Below are 16,965 nucleotides of genomic sequence, written 5' to 3'. Positions count from 1 at the left end.
GTTTGATCAAGTCAGAAGTTCACGTGTAAATATGTTGCTCATTCGTGTATTTACATAAAATATGAATTTATTCCGTCCTATTGGCCAAAATCGAATTACCAGCTTGTAGATACCCTCTCAATAAGAAGATAATAAAATGACAAGAATGTAGTTAAATAAAAATTAATGAGTGCTGATTCTCATCCTTAATGCAGTCATTATCAATATTGAGCTAAAAAAATCCAACAAGGTAGACATCCAACGAACAGCATTAAAAGTTTTCCAGATTATCTCATCATGAACCGTGCAGGAGCTTTCCTTGTTTGGTAAAGAGTTGTATGTATTGCCCTTTGCTATTACTATCTATCTATAGACTATGCTCACAAAGCGCCTCGTAAATTTATGAAAAATAAACACGAACCCATTTTCCTCCTCCAAACGGATTTGTTACGTCGTCGTCGCCAGGTGGCAACCGGATAAACAAGCCCCCAATTCCAGGAAACAGACTGCAGGAATCCAACTTCCACGCTCCAGATAATCAGTCCTCGACTATCCTTCGCACGGTCTGAACCAAACGAAAATCGCGTTAAGCCTGCAGCATCGCAGATTTCTTTTTAATTTTGTGCAATCATTGTTCTATGTCGGAAAACGGCAGATGAAAAAAGAGGTAATCCGAGTCGGGAGAATTTATTATTGCCCAGCCAGGCAATGAACAACCGCCTGAACCTGGCAAAAGCCGCTTTTCTTTCTTCGATCGGGTGGCGGTGGCGCGAACGAATGCCTTCATATCTTACATTTTCTTTCGCGCGTGGTGCTGCAATCCCGGTACAGGCACTGTGAAAAATCAGTACGACACTTACTGTTGGTGAAAAGTGCGTTGTACAGAGAGGAAATTCTTCCAGTGAATATCCAATCGGATTCTGTGCGAACAAATCTGTGGAGCGTAGTTTTTTTGCCATTGTCGTGGAAAACCGCTCCTGTGGAAAATTGAATTTTACTTGGAAATACGTGCACCGGGGGAAAAAAGGAGTGAACGAACAAGCGAGAGCCTCGGTGCTTGGAAAGGAATTAATTATGCTTTCGCCAACCAGCTTGGATGAAATCAAGGAACGGATTAGCAAGAATGAAGAAAGTAAGTTTTTTGTTCAAGTTTTATTGTTGAGCGTGAGAAAGCGTGTCCGTTGAAAAACCATCTTTTGCGAAAATAAATGTGGATATAAATAAAGTTCACCGTGAATTAAAGTAATCCTTCAGTGGCTGTTTCTTTTTACCATCGGTTGTATCCCATGTCTCCTGTTGACCTTGTGAGCAAAGAGGCTTAGATTGCCAATCGGGAGATGGCCTGTTCGATTCTCGGTCCAGCTTGGTAGGATCAGGTTGGAAACACTATCGGCTCCCGGGAAATAATGATAAATATTTATGCAATTGGCAGGCATAAACGAGTTTTCAATTTATAACTATAGAAATGCAAATAGAACACTTTTTGTTACTTCAAAGCAGGCTAAGAGAATGTAGAGCCGTTGAGGAAGAAGAATAATAAGAATAGGAAGTAGCAGATGTAGTTCATATTCTTCAAATCTGTCCACCTTCATGCTAAATTGATTAACTCAGTTAAATAGCGGTCCGCTCGCCGCGAAATCTCGAACGAAAATAAAGCGCGTCCCGAGCAGGAGCGACGACCTCGATAACAAAAATTGGAATGAACTATCCTTGCATAAGAGGTAATATACCACAAATACCTTAATACCCCAAACTTATATGCAGAATACTTGAGATATAACATGCTTTACGTATTTCAATAGCAAACGAATAATGTTATGCATTTGGTAATGAAATAGAATTGTAATAACAGAGTATGTTATGCCTGAAGTATCGTGCATATATTTTTTGGTATTCTCCTTGAATATTTTTTTCTTATCCAAGGCTAATTAATAACAGAGTATGGTATCAATAAAGAAGGCGGCCATTCGTACAGCACCTACTTCCAACACAGCCTCCCCGTATCGGTACACCTGGAGATCACCACTGCAGACAGAATCACCAAATCTGACCACGTTCCACAGTTGAAGTGGACGGCACTTCTCCGACATTATCGACGTCAGGACATATCGTGGCGCTAACATCGACTCTGATTCGCACTATCTGGTGATGGATTAAACTGCGCCCAAAAACCATCCGTCATCAACAAATATTCGGTACCTGCGACGACCCGCCGCAACGGTACGACCTAGAGCGACTGGAAGCAACCTGATGTCGCCATACTGCATACCTTGCGCAGCATCTCGAGGCAGCGTTGCCGGAAGAGGAGTGAAGCTCGATGGGGCCCCTCTTGAGGGACTGCTGGAGTACAGTTAAAGCAGCCATTAACGAACGCAGCGGAGAACAACGTCGGGTATATGGGTCAGAAGTCGACGGAAACGATTGGTTCGACGAAGAGTGCAGACAGATTCTGGAGGAGAAGGACTGGCAGCGCGGGGCGGTTGCGCTGCAGCAAGGTACCCGGCAGAACGTGGAACGTGGAACGTTATAGACGGAAGCGAAGACAGCAGACCCGCCTTTTTCCAGGAGAAGAAACGCCGCCTGGAAGAAGCGGAGTGCGAGGAGATGGAACAAAGCTGTACCCGTTCTCGAGATACACGCAAGTTCTATCAGAAGCTCAACGCATCCCGCAGCAAAGGGCTTCGTGCCGCGAGCCGAAATGTGCCGGGATAGAGGATGGGAGCATCTTGACGGACGAACGTGTGGTGATCGATAGGTGGAAGCAGCACTACGAGGAACATCTGAATGGCGCTGAGAGTACAGGCAGTAAAGAAAGTGCAAAGGCAGCGGAGGAGATGACTACACGTCAGTTCAGCGGACGATGGAAGCCAACCAGCCCCGCACCTTGAGGGAAGTTAAGGATGCCATTCAACAGCTAAAGACCAATAAAGCAGCTTCGGTAAAGAGTTGGTATCGGGCGTGAGCTCATCAAAGATGGGGCCCGAAGAAAGCAGGCCAATACTTGCCTGCACAAACTGATAGTCAGAATCTGGGAAACCGAACAGCCAATACCGGAGGTGGAAGGAAGGGGTTATATGCCCCATCTACAAGAAGAGGCATGACAAACTGGAGTGTGAGAGAACTTTCGAGCGATCACCATCAACTAATGCCGCTTACAAGCAGTGATATCCTGCGTAGATCATCTTCCGTCGTCTGTCACCATTAGTGAACGAGTTCGTGGGAAGTTATCAAGCCGGCTTCGTTGACGGCCCGCTCGACAACGGACCAGATCTTTACTGTACGGCAAATCCTTCCAAAAAATGCCACGTGAATCACCAGAGTCCCAACGCACCATCTGTTTCGTTGATTTCAAGGCGGTATCACGACGAGTATAGACCGCGTAGAAGCTATGGCAGAAAATTATGGACGAGAACTTAGCTTCCTGGGGAAGTCGCAGACTGATCAAAGCAACGGTGGGAATTGGTGTGCAAAACTGTGGTGAAGATTTCCCGGGCGAACACTCCAGTTCGTTCGAATCGCGCTGGGGACTCAGACAAGGTGATGGACTTTTCGTGCCTGTTGTTCCAACACATTGCGCTAGAAGGTGTCATGCGGAGAGCCGGGTGTAACAGCCGGGGTACGATTTTCAACAGATCCAGTCAATTTATTTGCTTCGCGGATGACATGGCGACATTGCTCGTCACCGAACATTTTGCAAAGGTGTGCAGAACTGTACCACCGCGGCCTGAAACGTGAAGCAACAAAAAGTTGGACTGGTGGTGAATGCGTCAAAGACAAAGTACATGCTTGTAGGCGGAACTGAAGGCGCGACAGGGCCCGCCTGGGAAGCAGTGTTACGATAGACGGGGATACCTTCGAGGTGGTCGAGGAATTCGTCTACCTCGGATCCTTGCATAACGGCTGACAACAACGTTAGTCGTGAAATACGAAGGCGCATCATCTGTGGAAGTCGGGCCTACTACGGCTCCAGAAGAAACTGCGGTCGAAAAGATTCGCCACTGCACCAAATGTGTCATGTACAAGAGACGTTATTAAGTGACCGGTAGTCCTCTACGGACATGAGAACATGGACAATAAGCTCGAGGAGGACTTGCAAGCACCTCGGAGTATTCGAGAGGAAGCGGGTGCTTAGGACCATCTTTGGCGGTGTGCAAGAAGACGGTGTGTGGCGGCGAAGAATGAACCATGAGCTCTGCCCAACTCTACGGCGAACCCAGTATCCAGAAGAGTAGCTAAAGCCGGAAGCGTACGATGCGGCGGACATGTTGCAAGAATGCCGGACAGCAACCCTGCAAAGATGGTGTTCGCTTCCGATCCGGCAGGTACGAGACGGCGTGGAGCGCAGCGAGCGAGATGGGCAGACCAGGTGCAGAACGACTTGGCGAGCGTGGGGCGTATCCGAGGATGGAGAGATGCGGCCTCGAACCGTGCATTGTGGCGTCAAATTGTTGATTCAGTGTTATCTGTTTAGATGTTAACTAAATAAATGAAAATAAATGAATGGTATCAATAACATAATTAGTTATTGTTGAGCTAATTTTTCCTGCTCGGGGTGTGGAAGACGAGGCTCTTTCATGCAAAGAGAAAATGAAGCGGCCAAAGGGTGCGATCTTTACATCAATCTGATGTCCGTGTTGGGGATTCATGAACAGGATTGGTTGGTTCTGAAATTTTTACCGGGTGTGAAAGAATTCAAATTTTCAATAGTTTGACGTTGATAATCATAATACGCACACACGCAAGACCAGTTTGTGACAGCAGCGCGTACGGACGTGCTTTTTGCTCCCGCATTTTTCTCAAATGTTATTTCTCACTTGTTCGTTGTGTTTACGTTTTTGATTCGTTGCGTTGGCGTTATTTTCTTCCGGACCTGTCATGGGAGAGTCGGTGGCCGACTCGGTCGGAAAGGTGCCGAAGCGCACTACCTTTGGAGGCGCGGGTAACCCTTAAAAGCAGCTTTTGCAGAACAACGTATATTCGTCGTTCCCAATCGACGACAATGGAAACCCGCCAAAGAGAAGGAAGCAGCAAATGCAGCTGCCGCAGACGTGCAACCAGAGTGGAAGGAGGAGTGTCCGCCTGTGCTCGTTAAGGGCGATCCGCCGGATTTGCTCCCGAAGTTCGTCAGCTAATCGCGAAAAACCCAGACAACACAAAATCGTATATGATGCAGCATAAGATACTAAAGTGGAGGCGATATACGTACATGTTGTATGGGGAAGTACCTATATCGCCTCCACTTTAGCATCTTATATGGCATCACATACGATCTTGTGTTGACTGAGGAGCTGAAGTGCACCTTTCGGCGGTGCGTGAAGGTGATGCCGGCCAACAAGGACCATCGCCGATCCATCGTGGAGTTCCTCGAAGTCCACAAATATGAGTTTTTACATATGACCTCCCCGGCACGGAGCCGCTTAAAGCTTTGTTGTGCGGGCTCCACGATATGGAGGAAAAGGAGCTCATCGCTGAGCTGGAGCATTGCGGCCTCAAACCAGGGCAAGAAAATACCGAGGCCAGCTTTACCTGGTCCATTCGGAGAACGGCTCCACCACGTTCAAAGACCTGAAGCTGATCGGAATAATAAATGACACTGTCCGTACAGGAGGGTACAGGCCTGTGCATCGCGAAGTTACGCAGTGCACAAACTGGCACCCGGAATTGCAACAAGTGCGACGACCCCCACCTCACCGAGCAGTGCGACAAGATGGAGGTTGCGGATCCCAAGTGCGCTAACTGTGGCGAAAATCATAGGGCCAGCACGAATGGTTGCCCTAAACGCGCTGAGTTCCTGAAGATCCGAAGAAAAGCTTCATCAAAGACCCCACCCCCCCCTCCCGGAAAGGGATCGTGCTCCAGTAATTGACGAGGCGAACTTCGCAACCTCACAAACGGCTAGCGGCCGCTGCAGCATCGATTCAAGCTCCAACACCACATGCTCCATCCACCAGCGAATGGCCCGTACTTCATTTCATTTTCATTTTTTCATTTATTTAGTTTACATCTAAACAGATAACACTGAATCAACTATTTGACACCACAATACACGGTTCGAGGACACATCTCTCCATCCTCGAATGCGCCCCACGCTCACCAAGTCGTTTTGCACTAGGTCTACCCACCTCGCTCGCTGCGCTCCACGCCGTCTCGTTCCTGCCGGATCGGAAGCGAACACCATCTTTTCAGGGTTGCTGTCCGGCATCCTTGCAACATGTCCTGCCCATCGAACCCATCCAGCTTTATCAACCTTCTGGATGCTGGGTTCGCTGTAGGGTTGGGCGAGCTCATGGTTCATTCTTCGCCGCCACACCGTCTTCTTGCACACCGCCAAAGATGGTCCTAAGCACCCGTCTCGAATACTCTGAGTGCTTGCAAGTCCTCCTCGAGCATTGTCCATGTTTCATGTCCGTAGAGGACAACCGGTCTTATAAGCGTCTTGTACATGACACATTTGGTGCGGTGGCAAATCTTTTTCGACCGCAGTTTCTTCTGGCGCGATTCGAACGAACTGGAGTGTTCGCCCGAAATCTTCACACAGTTTTGCACACCATCCACCGTTGCTTTGATCAGTCTGGTAAGCTTCCCAGGGAAGCTGTTCTCGTCCATAATTTTCCATAGCTCTACGCGGTCTATACTGTCGTATGCCGCCTTGAAATCAACGAACAGATGCACGCGTTGGGACCTGGTATTCACGGCATTTTTGAAGGATTTGCCGTACAGTAAAGATCTGGTCCGTTGTTGAGCGGCCGTCAACGAAGCCGGCTTGATAACTTCCCACGAACTCGTTCACTAATGGTGACAGACGACACGGAAGATGATCTGGGATATCACTTTGTAGGCGGCATTAAGGATGGTGATCGCTCGAAAGTTCTCACACTCCAGTTTGTCGCCTTTCTTGTAGATGGGGCATACAACCCCTTCCTTCCACTCCTCCGGTAGCTGTTCGGTTTCCCAGATTCTGACATCATCACCTATATAAGATAAAATAAATGTTTATTAGGCAAAAATGCATAGAATTAAATTCTCTACAACTTTGCAGAATTATATGAACTCTTAACTCAAAAGGGTAAAAAATACATTTCCAAAATCACCAGAGGGCCACCCTAATGACAACTTACACCAAAAATAGATCTCTTCTTGTAGATCATTTCTTCTGAAGACGTCAAAACTCTAACACTGATGGTTTTCGAGTTACCGATTTATGTCGTGAAATTTGACGAATCCGACCAGTGTGGAATGGTGGGCGTTAGCGGACACATAAGCTCAATTTTGATCGAAAAGCGCAGCAAAATTAACAGAACCTCAATTAGACTCCGCTAGTCGTCACGTAAATCCATCTCGCACAAAAAGAATCGCCCGTGAACTGGAAGTTCAAGACTGATGGCGAACGATAGTCGTATGCAAACTTTTAACTTAATTTTGAATTACCTTTTGCTTTATATAACTACTCCGAAAAATGGCCTTCATCAAACTTTGGAGGAACACGTTTCACTTTCGAAAAAACAACTTGATTTGTTCGGAACTTAAAGACCGCGATGCTTCTAGTGCGTGCAAAAATGAACGAGCTTAAAGATGTTTCCCTTAGAAATATTGAAGGACAAATGCTGTTTATGCACTCAGATGCAAATGGCGATATCAATTTGGCGCCTTCCTAGGCTCAAGCAATTGGTTGAAGTTTCAGAAGCCTTCACTATAAAAAAAATACACGAGAGGACCGTGTGTTCTACACATGAATTTGCGCACGTTGTCAATACAAATCAATATCACGTGTAAAACAGATGACATGGCTCATTCAAAACTGAGCATTTTTTTTAAACAAACCACACGGTATTAACGTGTAAAGCAAATCGAATTCGGTTGCTCGACTTGTCATAGTCGCTTGTTTGATAAATGATATCTAAAAATTTTCATTTGAATTGTGAGTGAATTTCGTGTTTTCTTTCACATTTTAATAATGATAATGATTGCATATCCGTCCGGATTCCGATTTCCGTCATCGGATCGAAATCCATTTCAAGAAACATAGTTTTCCTATAACTTCGACGAATCAACGGTGGAAGTATAGAAAAACGTCTCGTTGGTTTTCGAACCTCTGACGGAAATTGATATCCGGACAGATAGAAAAAATCAAGTTGGTAAAATGTAATACCCACAGTGGGTGGTTGCATTTATTATTTTAAAGAAGTTGAACCACACCAACTAATACTATTTTACGAGCTGAGGCCGGCGATTTTGTCTTCGAACAGGTAAGTGCTTTTATTTTCCGAAATCTGCAACCGGTAAATAAGGTTTTTTATTATCCACACAGATCACAAAAATTCATGTTACCTACATCTAAAAGAGCTGCTGCCGGAGAACATTATCGGTTCGGTGCTTATTCCTGCTAGCAAGAAGCCGCCACGAAGTACATACGTCGCAAAGGATAGACGGAAGAGGCAGGTATTGACGATGCGTCTTCGCCGTTTTGAGTATAATTCAATCTTTATTTGATCCTGCTGCTGCTAAAGCAGGAAGGAACATGCAATCAATTAGAAAAGTACCAAATTAGTATGCTCTGATGCGATTCAACATAAACGAGGAGCCATAGCAGGTCAGCCAGATTTTCCAGAGCAAGAAAATTTATTTTAAAATATTAATATATGTATTAAATTAATGGGATTCAACCGTATAACGAAAGTCGCATTCCGGATGGATTAAATTAAACGAAAACAAATTATTAAAAAAAGTGAAAAATCTACATTTCCTGTCGTTTAATTACAGTTCCGAAAAATATGGATTAATTTTTTTTGAGAGTTCCTTCGTAGATTTATAAACGTTTATAATTTTTTTTTTTCAATTAGTTGAATCAAACATTATACTATACTTGTTTTTTACTTAGATAGCAGGTGAACTTCACTTTTTTTCATTTATTTGGCAGGGTTACATGTTCACACATCTTCTGCCCTTCCGGTCACTCAACAATAAAATGTCCCTTCTTTTTATTCATAAATTAATAAGTGCAAATTAATATAAAATCAGTTCACTATTTACCGATAATTGAAATTTAAAAATGTTGCGGCCTTTGAAACATGCATGAACATGTCCGTTTTTATTGAAATAATGACACATGGAGGATCGTCCGAATCGTCTGAATGCATACTCAAATTCGTTTGAAGTAATTCATAACATGTTTTAGATAAACATATGACATCGTGGTGGATCAATTATATAATTTGCTATAAACATAGTCATTTGAACTGAGTTTGTGAAGAACATCTCAGTGATGTGAAATACATCAGACTTGATGGTGTAATTTAGAATGAAATATCAACATTCTGAAACACACGAGTCGAACGTGTATTTGTTATGGTTATTCATGGATGTGCATATCATATGGTAGTGTATCAATAATGAATTTGGATGTATACAATGACATTTGAACTGAGGATGTCAAGAACATCGTAGTGATGTGGATTGCACTAGAATTGATGGTGTAAGCTGATTGAAAATATCCATATTCCGAAAAACATGAATCGAACGTGTATTTTTTTATCAGTGTTTACTGCACTCACTGAAGCAGTGTCCAGTTTTCCGCGAGCGGTAATGGCCCCTAGCCTGCCTGTGGGTTAGTCTCTGGTTTGACGTTTGTGGAGGTCAACTGTACCCACCATTCCGAGCATTTTGATCAATGTGGTAAATAAGAAGGTGCTGTTGAAGTGGATTCACGGATTACCCGGGACAGTCATGTAGTCGGGCATAGATCTGTGTGCCGCCACCGTCAAAAATGAATCGGCGTGCTGCAGAAGGCCATATGTGAGAACAAGCATTGTTGAAATTGAAATTGCTGTTATTCTGCCTAACGTCCACCCAGGAACGGCTTAGATAGTGGCGTGGTGATCACTGTGTCAACACATGCTGTTATTTTGCCTGTTTTGACACAGTGGTCAGTGAATCTTCATTGCTTATGTCTACTCCCTTTCGATTTGAGTAGTATAATTATCACCGAAAAAAGCCAATAAATTAATTTCGATAAATTTACGCGGTGATCAAAACTAGCCTTATTATGGAGTAATTCAACGATGCATAAACTTCGCAGCCTCCCGCGGAATGGTAGTCCGAAGCACCTTCTTTCCCCGCAAAAATATCCACAAGGCCACATGGAGATCACCTAACCAAGAAACGGAAAACCAAATCGATCACGTTCTAATCGACGGTAAATTCTTCTCCGACATCACGAACGTCCGCACTTACCGCAGTGCGAATATTGAATCTGACCACTACCTCGTTGCAGTATGCCAGTATGTACACACTCGACGGTGTACAACACGGATCGAAGTCGGACGCCGCGGCTTAACATTGGGCGGCTACAAGAAGGTAGACTAGCCCAAGAATAGGCGCAGCAGTTGGAAGTGGTACTCCCAACGAAGAGCAGCTACGCGCAGCATCTCATGAAGATGGCTGGAGAGATATTCGATCCGCCATTGGTAGCACCGCAACCGCTGCACTTGGCACGGTGCCCCCGGATCAGAGAAACGACTGGTATGACGGCGAATGTGAGCAGTTAGTGGAAGAGAAGAATGCAGCATGGGCGAGTTTGCTGCAACACCGCACGAGGGCGAACGAGGCACGATATAAACAGGCGCGGAACAGACAAAACTCGATTTTCCGGAGGAAAAAGCGCCAGCAGGAAGATCGAGACCGTGAAGAAACGGAGCAACTGTACCGCGCTAATAACACACGAAAGTTCTATGAGAAGATAAACCGTTCACGTAAGGGCCACGTGCCACAGCCTGATATGTGTAAGGACATAAACGGGAACCTTCTTACGAACGAGCGTGAGGTGATCCAAAGGTGGCGGCAGCACTACGAAGAACATCTGAATGGCGATGTAGCAGACGAAGATGGCGGTATGGTAATGGACCTGGGAGAACGCGCGCAGGATATAATCTTACCGGCTCCGAATCTCCAGGAAATCCAGGAGGAGATCGGCCGGCTGAAGAACAACAAAGCCCCTGGGGTTGACCAACTACCAGGAGAGCTATTTAAACACGGTGGTGAGGCACTGGCTAGAGCGCTGCACTGGGTCATTACCAAGATTTGGGAGGAGGAAGTTTTGCCGCAGGAGTGGATGGAAGGTGTCGTGTGTCCCATCTACAAAAAGGGCGATAAGCTGGATTGTAGCAACTACCGCGCAATCACATTGCTGAACGCCGCCTACAAGGTACTCTCCCAAATTTTATGCCGCCGACTAGCACCAACTGCAATGGAGTTCGTGGGGCAGTACCGGCGGGGTTTTATGGGCGAACGCTCCACCACGGACCAGGTGTTCGCCATTCGCCAAGTACTGCAGAAATGCCGCGAATACAACGTGCCCACACCAATCTATTCATCGACTTCAAAGCCGCATATGATACAATCGATCGGGACCAGCTATGGCAGCTAATGCACGAATATTTCCGGATAAACTGACACGGTTGTTAAAAGCGACGAGGGAGCGGGTGATGTGCGTAGTTCGAGTTTCAGGGGCATTCTCGAGTCCCTTCGAAACCCGCAGATGGTTACGGCAAGATGATGGTCTATCGTGTCTGCTATTCAACATCGCTTTGGAAGGGGTAATACGAAGAGCAGGGATTAACACGAGTGGTACAATTTTCAATAAGTCCGTCCAGCTATTTGGCTTCGCCGACGACATAGATATTATGGCACGTAACTTTGAGAAGATGGAGGAAACCTACATCAGACTGAAGAGGGAAGCTAAGCGAATCGGACTAGTCATCAACACGTCGAAGACGAAGTACATGATAGGAAGAGGTTCAAGAGAAGACAATGTGAGCGAAATCGAGGTGGTAGAAGAATTTGTGTACTTGGGCTCACTGGTGACTGCCGAAAATGATACCAGCAGAGAAATTCGGAGACGCATAGTGGCTGGAAATCGTACGTACTTTGGACTCCGTAAGACGCTCCGATCGAATAGAGTTCGCCGCCGTACCATACTGACAATCTACAAAACGCTCATTAGACCGGTAGTCCTCTACGGACACGAGACCTGGACGTTGCTCGTGGAGGACCAACGCACACTTGGAGTTTTCGAAAGGAAAGTGCTGCGTACCATCTATGGTGGGGTGCAGATGGCGGACGGTACGTGGAGGAGACGAATGAACAACGAGTTGCATCAGCTGCTGGGAAAACTATCCATCCTTCACACTGCGAAAATCGGACGGCTGCGGTGGGCCGGGCACGTAGCCATAATATCGGACAGTAACCCGGTGAAAATGGTTCTCGACCACGGTCTGACGGGCACAAGAAGGCGGAGCGGGCAAGGTGGATCGATCAGGTGGACGATGACTTGCGGACCCTCCGTAGACTGCATGGTTGGCGACGTGTAGCCATGGGCCGAGCCGAATGGAGAAGACTCTTATATACCGCACAGGCCACTTCGGCCTTAGTCTGAATAAATAATAATAATAATCATGAAGAGTTCTCGGAAGAATTTCTGGAGAAGCTCCAGAGAAAGTTTCAGGCAAATGCTAGAGGAATATCCGTTAAAAATCTAAATAATCCTCAGGTGAGTTCCTGGAGAAATTCATGGTGAAATTTCGAAATAGCTCCTATGGAATATCTGAGAATTCCTGGAAAAACTTCCGAGAAAATTCTTGAAGAAACTTCTTGGAGAAATTTTGATGGAAATTTTGAAGGAATTTCGGAGAGAATTCTTAGGGGAACTTCCGGATGAATTCTTGAAGGAACTTCTGAATGAAGTCCTGCAGGAACTTCCGGAACTTCCGGAGGAATTCCTGAAACAACTTTCGGACGAAATCCTGGAGGAACTTCTGGACGAAATCCTGGAAAAAAATCAGGCGAAATCATGGAGGAACTTACGGACAAAGTCCTGGATAAACTTCTGAACGAAATCTTGTAGGAAGTTGTGGACCAAATCCTGGAGGAACTTCCGGACGACATCCTGAAGGAACTTCCGGACAACATTGTGGAAGAACTTGCGGATGAAATTCTGAAGAAAAGGCTGAGAATGCCTTTCAGCCGAACTAACTACAGCATGCATGATGCAATCAGCGGGTTGCAGAGAAACTTCAATCGTTGACAGACGCTGCGCCGCCGTTTCTACCAGTTCTTTTCAGCACAGTAGACTACGTGAAGACTGATAGGGTAGAGAGCCATTTGGGCAGCACCACCTATTCCCGTCAGCAACGTTCATTGTTTTTTAGCACATGGTTAGTTTCTGTCGATATCTAGTGATGTACAAACAATCAAGCCATTTGGTTGGAACTCGGTCGAGTTATTGACCTTGATGTGTTTCGCATAAAACCGGAATCGGACGAAATCCTGGAGGAACTTTCGAGCGAAATCCTGAAGGAAGAGTAGAAACATAAGTAGTAGAACGCTAGTGGTGCTGTAGTCATTTAAATTATTTTGCCTAATTATCCTTCAATTGGCTATAGTTTATGCATCCTGTCGTAGTGCATATTTGATTTCATCAACAACATCGGTTTGACAGCTGTAGTACCAGTACTTTGGCTGCCAGGTCGTAGTAACCTAGATGTTAGTCACGCGAACAGGAGCGACATTAGCAATCTTATACTTTTGAATCAACTGAAGGAACTAACGGACGAAATCCTGGAGGTACTTCCGGACTATGCTGCAAGTAGGCTCCATCTCTTGCACTTTTGACGTAGGACTTACGTCTCTCTTTACTATACCGGGTGTCATTTCAAAATATTCAAATCGACCGCGTTACGCTGTGTTGAAAGATTTTAAACGTTAATAGCGTTCGTCTCAGTGGACGAATTTCTGCGGTAAGCCCCTCAGTCGACAGATTTCAAGTATGCCTTTCATGTCCATGCTTGATAAGACCTGAAAAACTTGTTTCAATAGGCATGAAACTGTTTTCAATGAAAAACATTGAGATCAAGGGAACCTATAAATATGAGTACCGCATAATTCTTGCATCATTCCATTACCACGTTCTGATTGGTGCAGACACCAGCGAATGAGCAGCCGCTGGGTCTGCCGAGAAGCCATAAAATAGCGCAAAGAGATTTTTTCCTTTCATTCTGACCGGGACAAGCGAAGCAACCACATCATCGATTGAACAGCACTCACACCTTTTAGCAGGGAATGAAGTCTGCACCGACCGCTTTTTCGGCTCGACACCATCGAAGCGACCATCATCAACCGAAACCTAGCCAGTACATCAGCAGTCCACCCTACAGACCCGACAAAGCAGCAATGCTGAGCAGATACCGGCAGCAGCAGCAGAGTCGAGCCGAGACCGGCCGGCATCGATGCTGAGCCGAGACAGAGCTGAAGAAAAGCCACATGATGCAGCATGTATGTCCAAAAACAAACGGTTCTTCAGAGAGCCAATAATAGAGATAGAATATCAATGCTTTCAATACCCTTCGGGATAGAAATTGTACTTGGGTGCCAAATCCAATATTCTAGAGATAAAATTTTATGCGTGATTTTCATAAATAGCGTCAAAACTAACAGTGGATAATTTTTCTGATTTAACCGCAAAGTGGACGAAGGACTTCGCTTGACCATGCCTTTAAAGATTCATAAGATGTCCAAATCTCTCATATAATCTTATTTGGATAAAAAAGCACCGATAACAGCTCAAACATTAATAAACTATCAATCGATTTTTCATCAAATGTTGGATTTTTCGGAATTGATAAAAAATATGTAGATAAACATTGTTTGATACTGACCGCACACAAAGCGAACGTGACTGAATGATCGTCCCATGTTACCAATTCTAAATCTTATCACCAGAAATCCCATGTCCGGGTGTTTCCTCCCTTCTACTACTAACAATGTTGTCTCAGAAAAGAACACGTACTTCCCACATGAACTGCAATTCTAAGCTCGCTTGCCCGGCTTATTGGCCTGTATCTAGCGAAATGTCCCGTTAGGAAATAGACGCCAGCAGCGAGCAACAATCGTAAAAAAGAAGAAGCTCTTATCGAACGCGTTGATGATGACGACGCTTTAGCTGACAAAGAAGCGGGATACAAAACACTAGCTGATTGGCCCACCAATTGGGAAGCAGAGAAGATTCAAAATATGGTATAAAAGAAAAGTGCATTCGCTCGCAGAGCATTCAGTCTTTTTATACCATCATTAGAAATTCGCGGTTATTTGAAAAGATAGTTTTCTTACTTTTTGCACTTAGCCGAAGTAAACAGTCTTTTTCAAGGCTCTAAGAGTTAAAAATAATGTTCTCCTTCAGTCGCTATCGCACGGATTAGAAGGCTCTTCAGTGGAAGGGCTGAGATAAAGTCTACATCCCCTGCTGAGCCAACTTGTGGTTTATTTCAGGCAGTCCTTCAGTGGGAAGGTTGCCACTGTCGAGGATAATATTTCGTGACCGGAGAGATACTTCCTGAATTTTTTTTTATGATTCTTGTTCGAGGTAGATTTGATTTCTGTGTCGGTTTGATGAGAAGATTTTGCCAAGGAATGGTATGCAACGCCGATTATTTATCCAAAATAGATGATGTGAGAAATTTGGACATATTATGTATCTTAAAGGCATGGTCAAGTCAAGTCCTACGTCCACTTAGCGGTTATGTCACAGACATTACCCACTGTTCGTTTTTGTGCATAACTCAGTCACTGAGAAACAAGTGGTGTTGCTTGGGACGTTTTTTTAAGCAAATTTAACAAATTAATTTCAAAATATCCACCCAACTTGTAACGTTCCGTCAAAAGATAAAGGCACTATCAACGTTATTTACATAATTTCACGACAGCCCCCAATTTTGGAATTTTCATTTTGCACCCTGTATCCGAGCCTTCCCCTTAGACGTACACTTAACCCTTAAAGGCGCAAGGCGATTTTTTTTAGAAATCGTCGGAAATATTTTTAACGCAAATAACCATTGAAATTATTAACATTAAGCGTATTTTCGGTTTGTTGTTTTAAAACAACATTGCGCATTTAAGGGTTAAAATAATCTTCACGTCATATTTACCTGAAAACAAATGTGGTTCTCATCCACCATACTTTTCACGTAAGAGTGACCTGAATTTCCGGTAACCTGAATAAAATTGAGCTCAGGTGGGATACGTGATTGGTCAGGTGAAACTGACTAAATTTTCCCGCCGTAGTTACGTTGATTTATTACATGAACCTTACGTGATTTCTACCTACTGGTTACGAGAAATTTTAGTGAAATTGCATGTCAGTAAGTAAAGTCCACGTGGTTTATATAATATATTGTACGTGATATTTGATTGGATTGATTATCGAGATTTTTATACCAAATAAAATTTATTTTATTTAAAATTTACGAAACAAGTTTTAACATATTTACTCTGTAGACGGCTGTAAAGGCTGTGGCATAGGTTGGCGAGTCGCAGAGTATTCCTATGGTGGATTCGAGGTTTCTTGTTCCGAAGCTGCATGTTATTATCGTTATTACTGGGATGAAAATGGGAGCTATGAGATGAGGTGCCGAACAGTTCCCCCTTAAATGCTTTTCGAAATCTGCAAGCTCCAGCTATTGATTAATATTGCTTTGATATTCTATCATTGTTCACACAATTTTTCGACGTTTTTCCAAATATTTTCTGAATTGAAAATGAAAATTTAAAAATGCTCGAAACTAGTACTCTTCTGGCATTTAGTAAATGGAGTATTTATAAAACTTCTACTGAATATCATTTGTGGGAGTCGAAACAAAAATAACATAAATGAAAAATAAGACAGCATGATAAGGCCACCAACTATCTCCTCCCATATAGCTCATCCATTCATTTGTCAATATTTGCCAAGTAAAACCACGAGGTTTTTGTATCCTCGTGTATGTGCATGTATTCCTGAAACTTGCTTAGCAAAACTGTACCAATGTAGATTCCTATTTTATCCTACTGGATGGCATCGCATGCGGTTGAAGTTGAAGCTCAAACCATTGATCCAACAAACCAATTAAATATAGCTACAGTAGCTAGCATGAGTTGTTTCCTTTTTTCTGCATATTCCCG

General features: G+C 44.3%; 1 protein-coding gene across 2 annotated transcripts in view; it reads left to right on the top strand.

Moving 5' to 3' along the window:
• Positions 1 to 494: 494 nt before the first annotated feature.
• LOC134210935 (ERC protein 2-like) overlaps positions 495 to 16,965 on the top strand; it is a 36,777-nt gene continuing 20,306 nt past the window's right edge. For both annotated transcript variants that reach the window (XM_062687394.1, XM_062687386.1), the window contains exon 1: positions 495 to 1,111. In XM_062687394.1, coding sequence (XP_062543378.1) covers positions 1,054 to 1,111 — 58 coding nt within the window. In that variant the 5' untranslated portion in view covers positions 495 to 1,053. The remainder of the gene's footprint in view (positions 1,112 to 16,965) is intronic.

The sequence above is a fragment of the Armigeres subalbatus genome, chromosome 1, assembly GCF_024139115.2.
Source record: "Armigeres subalbatus isolate Guangzhou_Male chromosome 1, GZ_Asu_2, whole genome shotgun sequence".
Classification (NCBI taxonomy): domain Eukaryota; kingdom Metazoa; phylum Arthropoda; class Insecta; order Diptera; family Culicidae; genus Armigeres; species Armigeres subalbatus.
The sequence above is the reverse complement of the archived record's forward strand: the minus strand, read 5'-3'. Positions and strand labels throughout refer to the sequence as shown.